General features: G+C 43.3%; 1 protein-coding gene across 7 annotated transcripts; it reads right to left on the reverse strand.

Annotated features, from left to right (window-relative positions):
* ccar1 (cell division cycle and apoptosis regulator 1) lies at positions 1-19,703 on the reverse strand. 7 transcript variants are annotated; one of them, XM_042709548.1, is made up of 26 exons: positions 18,782-19,703; positions 17,441-17,597; positions 16,808-16,983; positions 15,054-15,203; positions 14,390-14,422; positions 13,850-14,106; positions 13,526-13,655; positions 13,264-13,380; positions 11,434-11,626; positions 10,914-11,124; positions 10,448-10,600; positions 9,544-9,769; positions 9,272-9,385; positions 8,800-8,966; positions 7,663-7,873; positions 6,259-6,342; positions 5,915-6,103; positions 5,569-5,760; positions 4,360-4,593; positions 4,121-4,253; positions 3,414-3,502; positions 3,129-3,275; positions 2,862-2,985; positions 2,548-2,739; positions 1,732-1,937; positions 1-1,113 (listed from the first exon to the last, which is right to left on the reverse strand). In XM_042709548.1, exons 2-26 carry the CDS (start codon positions 17,550-17,552, stop codon positions 1,057-1,059), a joined length of 3,897 nt encoding a protein of 1,298 aa, XP_042565482.1. In that variant the 5' UTR covers positions 17,553-17,597; positions 18,782-19,703; the 3' UTR covers positions 1-1,056. The 7 variants fall into 7 exon arrangements, 6 of the variants coding, with proteins under 6 accessions (XP_042565482.1, XP_042565481.1, XP_042565480.1 ...); XR_006152735.1 differs by lacking the exon at positions 1-1,113 and adding an exon at positions 1,229-1,471 and having other exon boundaries at positions 1,524-1,937; XM_042709546.1 differs by lacking the exon at positions 1-1,113 and having other exon boundaries at positions 1,228-1,937.
* Positions 19,704-19,747: the final 44 nt, after the last annotated feature.

Here is a 19,747-nt window from a genome sequence, read left to right on the forward strand (position 1 = left end):
TTTATGTTAAAAAGAACCACATTTATTTTCTGCACAAGACAACCTTAAAGTACATCTGAAATAGAAAAATAATATGCACTTAATAGGCTGCTTTGGGTTCAGTTTGACTAAGTTTGGCTCTTCTCTATTACCTATATACCATTCACAGCACTTTGCCTTCATTTCAAAGAAAGAGGACCAAAACTAAAGATCTCAGCTCAGAGCTATAGTCGTTGCTTCTTGAACTGTTCTAGAAAAAGTTACTCTCTAAAATGACCACTTACTATATTTATGGAAACTGCACTTTATATACCTTAGCAGAACTGTAGTCTTGATCATTTGTCTCTAGGTAATTTCCCCTTGCAATGAAAAACAGAATGATAACGTCCAAAACCAGGTCACCCTGAATTAATGTGATGATTCACAAAACCTGGAGCTTTCTTGAATTGAGAACAATACATGCATCAGATTATCCAAATGTATGACTGCTTGGCAACAAGTTAGTTAGTGATGATAAGGAGGCACCATGTCATTGCAACCGTTACTCTGACAGCCGTCTGTGTTTTCATCAGATGGTCTTTTCAGGGCATTATTTAAATTTCAGTAGAACAACCTTTCTATATTAAACCATGTCAACATAAATATTACTATTATTGCTAATCAAAGGCTGAAAGAGTACAACTGTCACATACTGGCACAAATGTTGTACAGGTGTCGTCAGGGGAGGTTGGCTGAGCACAACACAAAATTTGCAACAGAAAGCCAAAAGCAAGAAATCATTTCAACAGATTGTTTTCATATTAATAACAACACTTTAAATATTAAAACTTATTTTCATTTATAACTGCTTTTTGAACCAACATAAATAAACAAGACATTTGCCCTGACCAAATGAAGACCCATGAAATGTGAGTTAGAGAATATCACCAAATTACAATGAACCCACCTATCTGGAAAACTGTACACCGCAACATCTGTCAAAACACTTGTCAAAATAAAATCAGTTTGAAATTATATTGGTTTAGTGCCTATATACAATTCTGTAAGAAAGGATTCCTCCTAAATCAAAAAAGGCATTCATTCATCGGAGCCATTCGCCTGGACTTTTTGGTCACTGGGTTCAGTGGATTCCTCCTGAAGAGAAACAGACGAAAGTTAGTTCAGAGATATACAATTTTCAAACATAAAAATATCAAAAGTGGAAAAATGAAACACTTTCCATACAATATTCTATTCAAAGTCAACTCTTTGTTGAGGTAACTATAATATTTTAGTTAGTGTAATATTTAATTTAATATAATGTTAATGTAATATTTAATCACACAAAAGCTTATGTGATTCAATCTGCAGCATGTGCCAATTCATTAATTGAATAACCTACTCATAAACATATGTCCGAATTTGTGTTTGTTTTGCACCAAAACGTTTGTTTCCATGAGCACACCTTCCTCACGGAGACAAATCTAGACTGGTAGTCTCCTTGTTGTGGTACCTTTGTAAATACACTCTATAAATCTAGACTGGTAGTCTCCTTGGTGTGGTACCTTTGTAAATACACTCTATAAATCTAGACTGGTAGTCTCCTTGGTGTGGTACCTTTGTAAATACACTCTATACATCTAGACTGGTAGTCTCCTTGGTGGGGTACCTTTGTAAATACACTCTATAAATCTAGACTGGTAGTCTCCTTGGTGTGGTACCTTTGTAAATACACTCTATAAATCTAGACTGGTAGTCTCCTTGGTGTGGTACCTTTGTAAATACACTCTGTAAATCCTTCATCACTCCGTCTAGGTTGGCGGCGGTTTTCTGCAGCTGCTCGTGGAAGCAGGTCTTCTGCTCCTCTGCGCTCCTCAGACTCCCCTCGGTGTCACTCAGGCGGCTCTTCACCTCCTCCAGCTCGCGCGTGAGGTTACGATTGGTGCTCTCCAGCTCCGTCGTGTGCTTGGCAACCTCCTCTGGAAACAGGAAGTGAGGAGGTTAGCAACTCTATTCCAGTGAAAATAAGATACAGGGAAAAGTGCCAGCATTCCAGCAGTTCCAAGTCAGTAACTTAAGCCTGGGTGATGCTAGTATGTTTCATTGTTACTATATTGAAAATACATTTTTGTTAAGACTGTGAAAACATTTCACATTGTATGCTCAATCAATCAGAGTTATTTATGCAAGCAAAAGAGAGGAAAGTACGTCTGGAGTGCAGCTAGTTCACATACAACCACACACTTCGTTTCTCCGTATGAATAGTGTTGCTTGGCACAGCTTCACTCAGTTTAGCACGTCGACCAAACACAGCCTGGATTTGCATTTCCATACATCCGGGTCTACGCACATGAGGGTGTGTCTAAGTAAGGTGTCCCAACATACTAAGATATGATGAACGATGATTGAGCCCTTCACAAAAGAGATAGTATCTCCAACGTCATTCAGCATGTTTGGACCCGGAGCGCTTTGGTCCTGATCAGGGGAGGGTCCCAAATGAGCGTGGCGCAGTTCAACGCCGTTCATCTTGGAATGGGAATGCAAACTGGCCCCGGCACAGCTTAAAGCGCCAATGGAAAATGGCCTCACCTATTTTAGTGTCCTGCAGCATGAGCTTCTGTTCGATCTCCTCCCGGGCCTTCTCACTCTTGTCCAGCTTCTGCATCATGCTCCCCACATCCACCATGGCCCCGTTGTAGACGATCAAACTGCCCGACTCGCTGCCCTCGGCAGCCTCGTTCGACCGCATGCCCTTGATGGAAGGCAGCAGGTTTCTGTTCCCTGTGGAGAATGTTCCAGACAGTTTAGAAGAGGATATATCCACTCCAGTTAACATATGATCATAATGATGATCAGATAATCATGACAGGTCCTCTTTCTCTAGGGTCTTCCAGGTGTCTTACCTGAAAGGATTTCTATTGGCGAATCAAAGGTCACACTTGGAGCCGGCTCATCTTTTGCCCCATCGGTCAGCTTCCGGTAAAAACATGCGTCCCTCGCCGTTGGTTTACTTACTAGCTTTTTTACCTGAAAATACACAACCACACACTTAATTAAGCAACAAACATAACACCCCTAGTGTTCCTTCTCTGTGTTCATCCAATTTAGCCAAGCAACTCTGCAAGGTCTCTTTGATAACAGTCCCTCCAGTTCACTGGTGTGGGCAGTACCTGGGCCCTGGAGAGGTGCAGGCCCAGTGTGTACATGATCTCCTCCAAGTCCTTCTCATGCAGGTAGCCACAGTGGCTCTGATCAAAGTACACAAAGGCCATCAGCAGGTCTCGGTGATAGGTCACCATCTGTTTCTTCTTCTCCTCCTGCAGGAGCAAAGAGAAAGTTTAGTGCATGCAGGGAGTGTGAAGTGGTTCTGAGTAACAGCTAATGAAGTCTGCCTCTGGCTTTAATGGAGGCGGTTGAAGTCATACAGAGGTGAGTGAACCGAGGCACGTATCCACCTTGTCTTTAGAGGATCTCTCCTTAGACTTCCTGTCGTCTCGCCGCTCATCTCGTCGATCTCTGCCTATTGAGTCCTCGTCGTCTTTGTCTAAAGTTTTCAGTGACGCACCATAATGTTGTTACAGTTAAGTACAATCTAATGACTGTAATAGTACATTTATTTTGCACAGAAATGGTAGATTCATAGATAACTGAAAAAAAAAAAAATAATAAAAAATATCTATAAAAAACCTCAAAAATGTATATTAGTAACAATCCAAACATTAATAGTATTTGCTCCATTAAGAGTTGGGTCATTTTGCAGGCAAAACAATTTAAATAAAAAAATAATAAAATATATCTATAAAAAAAACTCAAAAATGTATATTAGTAACAATCCAAACATTAATAGTATTTGCTCCATTAAGAGTTGGGTCATTTTGCAGGCAAAACATTTTTAATAATAAAATATATCTATAAAAAAAACTCAAAAATGTATATTAGTAACAATCCAAACATTAATAGTATTATGCTCCTTTAAGAGTTGGGTCATTTTGCAGGCAAAAAAATAAAAATAAAAATAAAAATAAAAAAATAATAAAATATATCTATAAAAAACCTCCAAAATGTATATTAGTAACAATCCAAACATTAATAGTATTTGCTCCATTAAGAGTTGGGTCATTTTGCAGGCAAAGGCCAGACAGCCTGTGGTGAGAGCGCCTACCGTCATCATCATAGTCGTCTGCATCCTCGGCCTCCATGGGGTCATACTCCTCTGCGTTATTATTGCTTCCTTCATCCTCGTCATCCTCCTCTCTGGACTCCTCTTTCTTCAGCACCTTCTCCTTCTCTTCATCCTGAGACAACACAACACAATAGTGAGGATGAGTCTATTTGAAGGCACACAGGCGGGTGAGGAAAGGGCCAATGACAGCCAGCGTGAATGTGGAGGGTACCACTGACCTTTTTCTTCTCCTCATCTTCTTTCATTTTCTTCCCGGCAGGCTCACCATTCTCTTCCTCCTTTTCCTTTTTTATATCCTTTTTCTCGGGTTCTTTCTTCTCAGCGTCCTTCTTGGTCTTCTCTTTCTTGTCCTTCTTCTCCTCCTTGTAAGGCAAGGAAACCAGAGCTTTGAAGATCCGGAAGCCAAAGTCTCGCTGCAGCATCTCGTTAAAGAGCTCGGCAAACAGAGATACCTGAGAAAAGGGAAGACAGCAGAGGTGTGATTCAATTCTAAATTAAAAAACAACCTACTGAACAACTCTGTAACAAATTCCTACCTAACACATTCTACCACCACTCTGGATGATTTACCTTTGCTAGCTATGGTCAAATGTTTTCATCCTTATGAAAACATTTGATACCATGATGGAGTTTCCATGACTTTCCATTCTGAACAGCATACTCTAAATACCCTTGTAAACCTCTAGTTCAACATGACAGAGTAAGTAGATGTAGTTAGGGTGTGTACAGTTAGGGACCGTACACTTTCACAAACACATTTCATCCACAAGGGGGCATCAGCTTCCATCTTGATTGGGATAGCTAGACAAGTACTAATGCTCCAACGTGTCCCTTCAGCCTGGTGAAAACAGAAGGCCGATTGACTTGCAGTAGCCTGTCTGTTTTGAGTCTACCCGTGTTAGTCATGTTTTGGACCCGTCTACAGGAGACACTGCTTGGGTTGGCTAAGGCCCACGGGGTTAAAACGGTGTCCCCTTGTTCCTGCTTTCACTCATTTTTAAGGGCGCTAGGAAATATCGATACACTTGAGCATCATGATATTATGTTTTGTGATCCTGTATAGATTCTCAAAAATAGATATAGTTCATTTCAATTTCTAATTAATAGTACATGCAAAGATTTGTGGCAGAAAGTGGTTCATTTTGTTTCCTCAGATTTTATGCATATGGTAGTGTGTTCTTTATACTGTGACAGTTTTTGTAAACTTACATACTAACAAACACATCTATTTGCACACATACAGGTTAGGGACTTGTCAGGCAATGCCAATAAACCCTGCACTTTTGAGCTTAGTTGCTGACGGGACTACTAACTACTGCCGTGTGAATGGGGTTTCACAACATTACCAGTTATACAGGATATTTTCAAATCTACCCTGTCATTAAAAATAAAAAAGAATGACCTGAGGCAGCAGCACTTTTTCTCACCTCAAATGAGTGCTCCTTGTTGTCCTCCAGCCGATAGTCGAGCAGCACGCTGAGGGACATGATGCTGCAGTCAAACTTGCCATTCTTGGCGGCCCAGTTGGGCTGGACGATGATGGTGGGCTCGTCTGGAAGCATGTAGCGCCGCTCCCGACGCTGACGCTCCACCTCCTCCTGCCGCTTTCGCTCCTCCTCCTGACACACGGAGAGAGAGAGAGAGAGAGACACACATCTCAGTTCATCAGCCATTTTTACTTTACTTATGGGTATCAATCTTATGGCAAAGGAAGCACAGACTTTTTGTGGACCTTTTGTGATCTTTAGATCCATTAAATGGGCTGGCCCTCACCTCATGGTCGTCCTCCTGGCGGGCCGTATCCTCCTCCTCAGGCGGGGGGACCTCAGGCTTTTCGGGCTCCTTGGTCTCCTCCTGCTGCTCCTCCAGCTTGATCTGCTTGGTGAGGCGAGCGATCAGCTGAGACTTCAGGCCCTTGGAGCTCAGAGAGCGACTCTCCAGCTCCTTACGCAGGTCGTTCACCTGCACGCCAGCAGAGGGATACAGGAGCTTCAAACACAGCCCTCACTGGATGGACATGCACGCTGAGTGTGCATACAAGATGATTTAATGCTTGACTGATTTGATCTGAGGGAAATATGAAGACAGTGCAGGAGGCCCAGAGGTTCTTGTCTGACCTTCATGGACTTGGGGTCCAGTTTAGCCCAGTGGGTGGGATTGGTGACCTCCTTAGAGTCTTCTTCATCCTTCTCCTCTTCCTCCTACAAGAAGAGTCAGTGAGAAAGGAGAAGGGGAGAAAGTGACAGTGACAGAGAGGATGGAGGGAAAGGAGGACACAGATACAGACACAGAGAGAGAGAGAGAAAGAGAGAGATAGAGAGATAGAGATATATAGCAGGAGAGACAGATAGAGAGAAAAATAAAAAGAATGTGTAAGAGAGCAACATATTTTTAAGGCTGAAACAAAAAAGTTGATCCGTGCAAGAAGCAAGGTCACAACTGTCTCTCATTGTCTCCTCCTATTAAGATCTTGACTGGGCAAAAAGTCCACTGCTAGGGTACATGGAAGCTCTCTAGCTTTGATAAACCGATCAGCCAATCAATGCCCGTTCTGTGGAACACAAAAGATAAATCAATGACAGAGGCTCCAAGAGATGTATGTGACAGATGTTCTCAAAGCTGGTCTCCCAACTGAGTGTATGGAAATGCCCTACAACTAATGAGGTGCCTGCGTGTACAGTGACTGCATTTGGTCTAGGGTATGGTCTTACACCTAGACATGGCAGACTGTCATTGGACCAACCAACTGCTCTGGAAAAATCAGCTGCTTCCCAATCCTCTAGGTACAGTCCAATCAACAGTGTCAAATCAAAAACAAGGGACAGGCAAGAGACAGAACTCAGGGAGTTTTGTTTTGGAGCAGATACTGAATTAACATCAAATGAATCAGAGCAATAACAAAAACACACAAATTCAAAATACAACTGGCTCTCCAGGTTCCAGCAAGTGATTGTGTTTTTCAGCCAATTAGTGCATTGGATTCCATGCAAATATTACACCAATCTGTAAACTGGATGTCATACATCCTGCATGCAAGGTTTGACATTTTTAGATTAAGCACATGGCATGTGTGTAAATCAAAGCCCCCCAAAAAATAAAGAGAGAGAATCATTACACCAGCCATTTTGTTTTTCAAATGCATGTCCAAGTTAATGTTCAAACATCTAGTATTTGGGCGAGCTGGAAGCTGTTTTACCAGTTGAAGCTCCTTCCACTGTGTGTTACTGCTGGCTGGGGCTTGAAGCCGAGGTGGCTAAGGGGATTGGGGGGGGGGGGGGGTTAGGGGGAGGGCAGAGGAGGGAGAGAAGGCAGGAGAGGGGTGGGGGGAGTGGAGGTAGGGGGGGGAGAGGGAGGAGAGGCCTGTATGACGCCTGTCGTACATGTCTGCACTGTTTAGGTGGGCTGTGTGTGAGTGAGTGTGTGAGGGTTGCCTTTATAAGTCTGACTTGTTTTTGTTTTTGTCTAAAACTCCTGTGCCTGTGAGAAGCGAAAATGAGAAGAAAGGGATTAGCGTTCAGTGCCTGGTCTCCATCCGCCTCCTTGCGCTCGGCCAAGAGTTTCTCTGCCAGCTGCTCCTGGAGTCCACGCGACAGGCCCTCCCACTCTGAGCGGGTAGGAAGACAATGCCAAACATCCGGCAGAAATAAAACCACTGTCTCCACATGTGCGGGGACTGTCCGCCCTTTGTGTGTCTCCTCAGGGCGGTGATAGCGAATCTCTGCAAAACGATACCTGTCGCAAAGGAAGAAGCGCATTGGAAAGAAACATTCTGTCAGACATCACAAGGCCCTAACAACTGTCCACCTCCCTGCTCCCACACAATCATGCAATCACTCGCTAATATACTCATACATATACACACACACACACACACACACACACACACATACACATGCCCCTCTAGCTCACACAATACCCCACCAATCCCCTGTCTGATCAAAAAAGACCCCAACATAAACAGACATGAGAGTAAAGAGTCTGCAGATCTCCACAGTAGATTCTCACGGTCAGCGGCAGCCATATGTTGGGAAGGTTCACAGGCAATAAACAAATAATGACAACGACAACAAAAACAAACGACGACGACAACAACAACAACAGTCTGGACATACACAGGTCCTAGCCCACCACATGTCTGAACTGGATGCTTGTGTAGGATAGTTTTACGTACCCCGGGAAGTGTGAGAAAAGGGACAAGAATCAAGGACACAGTGAAAGCAAAGTTAAATATGTAAGATATTTAACAAAGTCATAGGCAATTCCAAATCAAAAGAAATGGAAAGTAATGGTGGCGGCTCCTCCTCTGGCGTCTGTTCTTGGAGCGACAGAGTCAACGCATTCACCACACAGATAGGCACGACTGCTAACACACATTAGCCAAAAAGGGACATTGCAACAAAACAAAAATCGAACGGAGCAAATCAAATGATAAGAGTTCTAATAAATTACTGAATCAAACAAAACATAAAAAAAAGCCTCAAAATGGTCAGATTTAGCGCTGTGTAAAATCCATGCAGCATGTCAGGAAAATGTCAGGTTTTCCTTTTTTTATTGTTATTGTTTTGTTTATTTTTAGTATTTATGCTTGGTGCTGAGTAAAGCAAACAGAGACACAGTTTTTGTGTGGAGATGGGGTGGGATGCGGGCGCTGTACTTACCACTGGGTGCATAAGCTCAGGTCGATGCCTGTCAGAGCCTTACAGCAGCGTATAGCTGTCTTTATCAGCACTGAGGCATCTTTCTCTGGGTCGGCACCATCCAGGGAGGGAGACCAGTGGCCCCCGATGGCCATAGCCTCATCTTTGCCCCTCATGCCAACCAGGAACTGAGAGTGCAGGAGGAAGAGGCCCCATGGTTAAGAGCACACATACGGACACAGGCAAAAACACATATCATATCTGATATGGCCACGCCAGAGGTCTAGATAGATGTGGTAGGCCATAGGTAATCAATACACCAGTGACATCGGTGGAAACAAAATGTATTCCACACATAGTGCTCAGAGATGGAATAGGATCCGTGCATCACAGTCAGCTCTCAATCAGAACAGCCCTATACGATGTTGCACTTTATTTGGACCCCGCTTCACACCATGCATAACCATGAAAACGCTGCAAGGTCCCCTCATACCTTGATGAGGCGGGCCGGATGCTGGAAGGACTCTTTGACTTCCGATGGGTCTTCAGCCAGAGCACACGACTTGTGATAGAGCTCCTCCAGGCTTGGGTTGGCCAGCAACATCACCTGGAACCAACATCAGTGCATTTAGCAGCAAGTATTTGCATATAAACACTTCAATCCACACTAACCATGGGTAATGCCTATGTGACCTGCCTTGCTCGGACATAGAACGGGAGGAGAAAGATAAGGGTTTAGGGTTCCTTTGGGTTCCACCTCCTCACCTTAGCGCTGTAGGTGTGGTTGGCATCGGGCGGGTCTAGCACAGCCGTGTTCTTCACCAGGGCGTCCACCTCTTTGTGCATGATGTGGAAGTTACAGTAGTTCCCAAATTGGAAGGGCCTGGTCAGGGGGAAGGCGTCCACCCAGGTGAAGACGGCGTCAAAGAAGTCACTGGGGATGTAGAGGCTGTGGTAGCGCCTGCGCAGCTCCATCATGTCACAGTTGAAGCTAAAGACAGGAGGAAGAGGAGGAGTGAATGAATGAAGAGATGAAGTCAAAGTTAGGAGAGGACTCTGTACTTAGACAGATAAATGGACACCAATGAGAGATACTAAATAAGGTAACATGCATCAAAAATGTCTAGCCAGTGGAGACAAGGCATTATTCTCCCAACGAGTTTTCCCAAGCCATTCTGTTATTTTATTCATTCTTGTTACTGAATTCATGAATTACAACAAACAAATCCAGGGCTGCTTAGAATGAGGCTTAGGCCTGACAGTGTATCACAGAGTTGTACCATTAAGAGTCCTGTTCTAAATGAAAGCAGGTGTTTCCAATCCTGCTCCTTGTGCCCCCTGCCCTGCACGTATCCCATCTCTCCCCACTCAGGACACATCTGACTGAAATCAGTGTGCTTATTATGCATCAGGTCTGTTCAGCTAATCAGGAGTGTCACAGATGACATCAGACAAGTATACAGAGCAGGAAAAGATAGAAAACGAGACTGAGAACCAGTGACCTAAAGCATGACGTTATCTTTGACTTTAAATGTGGTTCATATTTAGTTGAATTTTGTTTTTGTGAACAATTGTTCAATGGGTCTTCCAAAAACAAGAACACCACACATGAAAAACAACTGCTCCAACTGTTCCAACAAGCGTTCACAGCCTATGATGAGATCCCTACCCATCCAGGGAGAACTTGGAGAACTGCACGGTGTAGCGAGGCAGAGCCCGGCGTGGCCGTCTGGGCGAGCGTTCCCTGCGAGGAGACCGATCTCTGGAGCGCTTCCGTGCTGGGGAGCGCTCTCTCGACCTTCTGCGCTCACGCTCTCTGTCCCTGAGGGGGGGGGAACAAACGCATCAATAACAAAGCCACGTGCTTTCAAAATCATAACAGCGACGAAAACATGTCAAAACAGAAGTCAACACATGAGACTGGGCTTGGGTCTAGCATTCCTGTGTGTAATTATTAGCAAAAGTGATTGCTGGTGACCTCATTAAAATTACTGTGAAATTCAGTGCACAACCTGAAGAGTAAAAATGACAAAATTTGATAAAACAGAGTTGCAAACCCTTTTTTAAATGAAGAAAAAAAAGATAGAACACATTGCATGTCAGAGTGAAAGTTAGGAAGGTAGATTCTCACTGACATATGTCGCGGACTGGCCCTGGGGTTGGCCACGTGTGTGCGTGTGATGTCCGTGAAAGCAGCTGCTGACCTGCGGTCATCCTTCCGCAGGATGAGCTCGGCCCGGTCGCTGCGGCTGGGGAAGCGGGGCGCGGGCTCGATGCGCCGCACCGGCAGGGGCTGGGCCATCATGCGCACTGGGGGCTGCAGCAGTCCCCCTGAGAACACAGAGTCTGGGGTGTACATACACACACAGACACACATTAATCTCCAGAATTGGGCATGTTCTATTCATATATGCCCCAACACAGCAACACAAAGTCTAATGCGTACTTTGAAAACCCTTGGTCTTAATCCTTGGACGAAGATGAGGAAAGGACCCTTCCCTTGACACTGACAACAAATCTAAACAATCACTCTGGAAAATTTAAGTCTGAATATTTCAGCCCTGGAAAAGTTATAATCTTCCTCTGTCCTACTGTTAAAACATTGGGATTTAGCCTGTAGTAACTCTGGACATCCATATATGTGGCGTGCAGTACCTTTGGGAGGAGGCTGGGACAGTAAAGGTTGCGGGGGGTTCTGTAGCAGCGGGGCCAGGGAGGCAGCAGAGATCTGGGCCTGCAGCAGGGAGGGCGGAGGACCCTGGGTGGGCATGCTGAAGGTGGTGGGTGGAGGTAGAGACTGCATCATGTTGGGGGGCTGCTTCATCATGTTGGGCCCCGGAGGCTGGTTCTGAGACAGCAGGAGGAAGAGAGCATGTCAGGTGTCCCTCGGGACATGATAGTCTTATGTACGGTTCTATGGCACTATCACATGCAGTAGGAGTAAGCCATGATCTGTAAGGAGTTTAAAGGAAAAGTTAAAAGGACAATCTGGCTTTTTCCCATAGAAATGAGTGGCCAGGCATTTAGTAATATCCATCACCGACACACTACATTATTTATTTTTTTTAATAATAAAAATACAAATTAATTTGTCTTTCATTTAATGATTTATTTTCCCCTCATTCTCATTTTTGCATGGTGCTCCTGTTCTCATTTCAGTCCTCTTCAGGTTGACTAGGTGCTAAAATAGGTTTGACCTTACGGTGCTCACACGGGGTGTAAAATAGGTCTCTCAACGATGTTTGATGGGACAGTGCTGCAGGTCTGTTAGTCACCCTCTGCAATCCCTACAAAGAAATTCCAATGATACCTAATGTTTGGGTGACTGACACACTCTTTTAAAAGGAAGACTGAAACACCATGCCATAAGTTCATGAATAAAAGAGCATTGTAACGTTCAATAGAATCTAAAAAGATTCCGTGACACTGGACTATATTGGCAAGTCTTCGCCATGCCTGTAACATTACAATGTTGTAACATTACAAGGCATTACTTTATTAATTATTTTGTGTATATATGCATCCTGGGTATTTAAAAGGCCAACAACCACGACACTATTCACCCTCCTCAAAAACCAACATAATAATTTTGTTTTGTTTTATTTAATCCAGCTAAGCAGCTGCCTTCAGTTACTGAATTACTAATCAAACTGACACCATTAGCCAAGTCAGTGAATGAATCATCATATCAACAAGAAATGTTTCCATATCCAAAACATCAAACAGTTCCATCATGAAACCATGACCTGTTTGGGGATGGGAGAAGGTGTCTCAGCGAGTACTGGGTTGTAACGCATCCACAAGAGAAAACAAGTGGTTAGAAAGAAATGGTGGGCAAGAAATGCAAGGGAGCTTTTCCCCTGTTGAGTAGACATATTAGACAAACCCTGGATGTCTGCTTTGTCAGGGTCACCCAAAAGAAAATGACAAAGAAAAGGAACATTCTTTGTGTTTCATAAAGATGCTTAATTTGGCCTTACTATATTATAACTATTCATTGTTGTGATAGTGTATTTAGAGATTGAGATTCATTCAATAAAATGATGCACAAGTAAAGCACTTTTGCATTTTGATACAGTATTACTGTACCATATGATGAACTGCAATTAGCCCCAGCTAACATCCACGTTATCTACTGGTAACCAGTCACAAAAACATATGGAACACTACAGAATGCATTAAGAGACAGATAAAGTAAAGTCTTCTAACCTCCAAATACAGAAAAAGATAATGATTTGAGAACATTACATTGCAGGAATCAATTTAATAATGAGCTACTGAATTCCTCTAAAGAGAGAAACCCACATAGCAGCAGTAACGCATTTCAAGGAGTGCAAGAAAAGAAAACAGCTGTGACTAAAGCCTGTTTGTGCAAACAGAGAGTGAAGGAGGTCAGGCAGGAGAAGTAGGGTAGGAGGAGGAGGAGGAGAAGGAGGAGGAGGATAAAGGTAGAGTGGGCTGAGTGCCCCAGAGAGTGTGGGTTACATTTTGTCTCGAGTCCACCGAAGAATGCATGTCAGAGTAGCGTGGCATCCCTGGGTCCTGCGGGTAAAAGCTGGACAGCTGTGGGGAAACCTGAGGTAAGGTCTGGGGGACCTGATGCTACATGGAGATGGAGAGAAGAGTCAGTCACACAGCATGGCAGCACACGGTATGAGAGATGAGCAGGTTGTGTGGTGTGGTGTGGTGTGGTGTGGTGTTGTGTTGGATCAGGGGCTTGGCTGCGGGCTTGAGGTCGGATACTTACCGACTGCTGGTTAGGCAGCTGAGGTAAAGTCTGGATACGCTGGGCGTTCCATTTGAAGGGCATGTTGGGATTGTAGACAGCCTCCACCAGAACTCGGTCCCCCACCTGTGGGGTCTTTCCCTTCACCGCACTGAAAGCCAACCCAGATTACAGCTTTTACTCACAAAGACCATATAATAAGACATTGCAAAATCTGAACATGATTACAACTATGGACACGACACCAACAACTACTAATCAATTCAGAGTCAGCACTGCAAGGCCTCAACAAATTGCAGATCTTCCTGGAAACGAAACACAAGGCTGTAGTCCCTGGTTACCAACCTGAGCTGGAAGAAGACATCTTCATCCACAAAGCCGAAGGTGTCGTGTAGCTTGTTGACGACCCCGGTGAAGACGCGCTGCTTCTGGGGCTGGCTCTGCTGCTGGTGGCTGGAGCGTGGTGTGGGGTAGGACACGGTGATCTGGGCTGTCTGCTGTGGGTTGGACATACTAAGACTGGTGGGCAGGGCTACCGGGGGCTGAAAGATGGAAGAGAACCTGTCCTGTGTCCTGTAGTCTGAAGGGTCTTGAGTGTTAGCCTAGTAAACGTCATGTCCAAGTCATCAATACATGGCAGTGTAGGAAAAACGGCAGTGGGGATTACAAGTACAATTTGTGCTCACTTTAAACACTAAATTAAGGAGTTTGAAGGCTTCTAAATGTCAACACTTTTCTTGTATACATCTCACAGGGAACAGCCTGAGTAAGATTATTTCCTCCTTAGGCATTATTTTAAACCAGTCATCCTTGATCTGCACATTCACCCATCAGAGGCTCTCTAAGTACACAAGGAGTAAGAGTGGACGGTGTGTGCTGGTTTACCTGGGAGAGCAGGGCTTGCTGAGGCTGAGGGAGCTGTGGAAATAGAATGAAAGTTTGTCATGAGAATGACCTTCAAAACATACCCGACAAAGAAATAGATGGAAATCCACACAAAATGTTATAGCCTTGAGCTATCTAACTGCAGAGGTATTCCAAAGAAGAAAAACATGCCAAAGACAAATGTCTGGGCATAGTCATTTAAAATGTAACGGCACTTTCACCAATATCTGCAACATCCCTTCATTTGAGACAAAGATTAAGCCCAAGAGCTTCAGATAATTTCACATATGCAGCTTGCTAGAGATAAAGCATAAGGAAAACAGACAGCCTGTATCGCACTCTGGCCTGTTGAGAGCCTGGACCTGGGCCAAGTCTCCATTTTGCTGACACAATGCAATGTGTTTACTGCCCAACCGAGAAACATTAACGCCTTACCAGCCATCGGAACTAAACAGACCCCTGCATACAATCACTGACACTGCCTTTACAGGAATACTTTGGCTTTGACCACAGAATATTTTCAAAACTGTTGTTTTGCTTCATCTTCTGGCCATTTTGCCAGTGCTTAATATCCACATAAGGGGATCTGGCCAGTGTTATGAGATGTTATTGCATTGCAAAAAGTAAACTGAAAAAAAAAAAACCCTGTGCTTTGTTTGAGTACCTGGTGAGGGACATTGTAGAGTGTCTGCTGGGGAGGGGGCTGGGGTGGTGGTTGCTGTTGCTGCTGCTGCTGCTGCTGCTGTTGTTGTTGTTGTTGTTGCTGCTGCTGCTGCTGCTGCTGATACTGCTGCAGTGCTGAATTGATCTGCGACTAAAATTAAAACGGACAGAAAGATTCCAGATGATCAGCCTGCTCATAGGGAAGGGTTAGGTTACAGCTGCACGTTACAGTGGCATTCACAGAATAAAAAGTTCCAGCTAAGACTGAAGGTTTTATCTGCCATAAATAAGGAAAGACCTTTATTTATAATTTCACCTTTACTTTTTTGCTTTACCTTAGATTTTAACATTTAAAAGGGATATATTAGGCATATAACAGTGAGAGCTTTGACTGTGTCATGGCAAAAAGTGACCGGGTGCCAAAAAGAGCCCGGGTGATGTAATATTGGCTTTCAAACGACTTTTGAGTGACAGTTGCTATACCAACGCTTGCATTACGTAACCCGGACACTACGTAACCCGGGCACTTTTTGGTCAGTCTCAAGAGTCGTTCGAAAGCCATCAGCTACTTGTTAGTCACTTAATATTGTGCCTAAAACTATTAAGTATTCCGTTTTAGCTACACCTGCCGGTATCCTGTACATCAACATTTGCAGTCAATACTACTTTTTTAATCGCTATATATTGTGGCTAAACAAATTTTTACCCGGTAAATAAAGTGTTCCATTTTAGCCGTTTACATCATCATTTGCATTTCAATTGAAATTGTTTAGAGTAGAAATTCGTTTTTATAACAAGGAGAAAATATACTGATATACGGTGCTTGTGTATCTACCGTTTTAGCAAGCCAGCCAGTTAATTTGCTAACATCTTAAATAATATACGGTGCTTGTTCGTCTACCTTTTTAGCAGGCCAGCCAGTTAATTTGCTCACATCTTAATGTGATATGATTAGATACATTTGATAATTCAAATGTATCTTACAATATATGGGTCATAGGTGTTAGAGGCTTTGTAGCTAAATCAACCACAACACTTCTATTGGATTTTGGTTCTCGAAGGAGCTTTGAAGGAGTTGTCTGAGGCTTCTGAAAAAGCGAGCCAGTGGTAAGGGCTGAGGTGCTCACACACTATGTGAATTCACCTGTATTAAGTGAAGAAAGGGGGGGGGGGGGCTCTCCCACCTGCCACCCTTTCCCTTACCCCCGAGTTCGTACTCCTGAAGGGGTTACCCCCACCCCCCAACCTCTTACCCTGGATAGCCTGTGACATGCCATAGTATAATGAGATTAATGTTTGGATCATTTGGCAGTGCATCGTTCAGACACTGAGATATGCATGTGAAATCTTTGAGTGGAATCCTGAGGTGCATCAGTGTTGTCCCTGGTACTGACATGTGTCCTAACCCATAGTGAGCATGGAAGGAGTTGTATGATGGTTGTAGTGCATCCCGTTGTCATAATATTTAAGATAGGTTGTTGGGTATGAGCACTTGTATGTGACAGTGAGAGGTCTGGCTGTTGTGGGAAGTTCCCGAGCAATAGCACAAGGAATTTAACATCTTTTCATTAGTATAACTAAAAATTGTAATAATAAATGTTAAGACAGAACATGCCTGTTTCACTTAACAGCTGCACACAAGCACACACTAGACCTTCATATTCACTGCAGAGGTCCAATACACAAAAGCAGTTCTGTTAGCCATGCTCTACAAGAACATAAGCGCATCCTGAACTCCAATGTTCTGGGGCTCACCTGTTGCAAGGCAGCTGCGGCAGCTGCTGCAGCTTGCTGTTGCAGAGCAACGGTCTGCTGGCTGATCTGGTAGTTGGCAGCAGACTGCGTGTTCATGGAGGCTGCAGCCATTGCTGACTGCTGGGAGTACATGGAGGGGGACGCTCCCAACAGAGAAGACTGTTGAACACCTAGAGCTGAAAATAAACCATACATCTAAAGAGTCATGCTATCATCACTACAAACTGTTGTAGTGTTATTGTTTTAGAGCTCAGCCTACCACACACACAAAGCCTCACTTGGTAGGAACAAAGCTGTTTTTGACTAGTAAGCCTATTCATTAAGTATCGGATCTAATGAACACAAAATCTGATAACGTTAATGCATAAACAATATCACCAATGCTATCCACTGCATTTTTTAAGACACCATTAGAAATTAAAGCCAATGCCTGATGAAGATGGTAGATCACTTCCACAGAACTGACAGCAGAAGGGTTGTCTTGAATTCATTTTATACTTCAATTAGGCAAAGTCTTGGTCAAAGCCATTACACGTTTCATTGGTAATGCTATATACTATAACATTTCTACTAACGTAAACGTGAAATATTAGACCACCGCGTATTCCAATAAATTGTGTAAAGATCACTCACAGTGTAAACTGCTAAGGTCCAGTGATTGTCCTGAGTGTCCCTGTTGCGAAACCGCAGTTGCGGCGAACTGGGCTGCCCACGGAGGGTTCTTCTGTCCCCCAAACTGGGCCATTGACAAACGGTCGTGGTTTCTTTACGGGATCTCAATATAGGTGATCTGTAGAAAATTCCTCGATCAATTTGTGCATAACCCAGACTGAATGTAAATCACAGCACAACACTCACTGCTGACAGTGTAATTTGACGCATATCTAGGTTGATGACAATTTAAAAACACACAACAGCTTGCTGAACTTACTGTAGATGTAAAATGAGTTGCTGAATGACACACATCTGTACTATTTCTAGTTCCTATTCATTGTTGGTTCGGTCTTACACATGAAATAACAAACCTATACCTGAAGTCATTCCAGCCAGGACTTTAGTACAACAGCATTAGCAAAGTTAGCTGACTTGCTAACGGTATCATTGGTAGGTTGGTAGGATTTCAACTTACTGACAGAGCTAACGTTAGCTTGGCTAGATTTCTATAAAAGAGTGTTTACGTTAGCTAAAGACAACAAACTAAGATACTGTTTTTTAAAGTTAGCTCAAATTCATCAAGGACTTGACTAATAGCGAAGTTTGACTGGCAGAATACCCCATACGTTCGTGTGACAGCCAATTAATTCAAGCAACTATTTAATAAGCTAAAATGATACTAAACTAGCTAGCTAGCTTCTTTCCTGTATCTGGAAACACTCTGTGTGAATATGTTCTCCCTATGTGTATGTATATGTGATTTATGTATGTCGGTGAGGTGTATACGTGTATATGTATAAGCTACTGGATGACCTAAATTTACCTTGGGATTAATAAAGTATCCATCTATCTATGTTTATCCCCAGCAAGCGTGAGCTTTCCTAGCAACTCGATGGGCAAAGATGAAGCGAATTTCGGAAAAGTCTCTAACATAACTTCGCCACCACAGAACTTCACACATTTGCTTCCCTGACACTACCACAATGAAAGCAGACGCTTATTATGAAATTACACAGACCAGAGAGCTCGCTTGGAAATATTCAATGGTATACTTAGCACTGCCATTCTTTAACTCATTAGTGAGGTTTTGTTTTCATGCCATGTTAGCTATCTAGCTAAGTTTATCTAGGCAGCTAACAGTTAATTGAGGCCCTATACCCTACCTGCACTGGTTAGCTAGTTTGTTTGGCAGCAACCTGGATTCCGTGAGCAATTACTGCAAAACGTGCAGAACACTGTAACTAGCCATTTCAAACGTGATTGCTTTTTGCAAGATGAATAAAACGTCGTACAAGAATCCTCATATTCTGTTGTCCTTACCCAATTGGCTTGCCACTGCTCTCTGTTCTTCCACCGGTGGCGACAAATCTGCTACTGTTAGCTACAATCGTAATACGCATGCCTACAACCGAAATATCGCGCATGCGGTGTCCAGATGTCCGTGATACAGAGTCAGCAGCTGTTACATTTCTTTGCTGTAAGTTTGATCACCGGGCTATGTCATGCCAAACATAAATATGCCAATTCAGTTATTACACTGTAACATTAAAAGTGATCATTTCATATCCACTGGCCGTAAATGTATGTAGTTTTATATTTATGCTGGGACTGATGTGTCATGTGGTAAAGTGCCCCCAGATGGACAAATGAGGAAATACTGTTTTCTCCTTACCTACAAACAAAACACAGGACAAGAACCATGGCGTAAATTATGTTTGACAGAATACATCACTACCATAAGCCATACGCAGTAGATCATCTGAACTTTTTCATGTTTTGAACAGTTTGACAGAATGTGTGGTACCTGCAAGGATTTTGGTGCAAGAACTGCGTCCCTGTAAATAATTTTCAGTGGGGCAGTAACTAACCTGCACCAAACAGTGTTCCAACACTAATGTATTTGGTGAATTTACAAACTAATGTTAAGAATGAGTATGCATTAGCAGTTACCCCAAACCACAATAATGCTGTATACGACTTAAGTTAAATACTATATAAAAAGGTACGTTCCACAATTGAAATCCACTGCACTATTTGTCAAATTCGATAATTACTCCTCATGGTCCTCTAGCTGTCCTTTCTGTGTGTGCACTCTGTACGGTGTTTGTACAGTCCCCGTTCTGTAAATGGGAGACAAAGTGACTCGGACCGAGCCATACATTATTTCAACCAATCCAAGAACTGCTTCAGGTGCACAGGAGAACTGGCTGTTGGACACAAATATTAAAAACATTTTGCCAGAATCATAGCCTCCACCTTTATGTGAACTAAATTCACAGTTTATAT

This window comes from Clupea harengus, chromosome 13, assembly GCF_900700415.2.
Source record: "Clupea harengus chromosome 13, Ch_v2.0.2, whole genome shotgun sequence".
NCBI lineage: Eukaryota > Metazoa > Chordata > Actinopteri > Clupeiformes > Clupeidae > Clupea > Clupea harengus.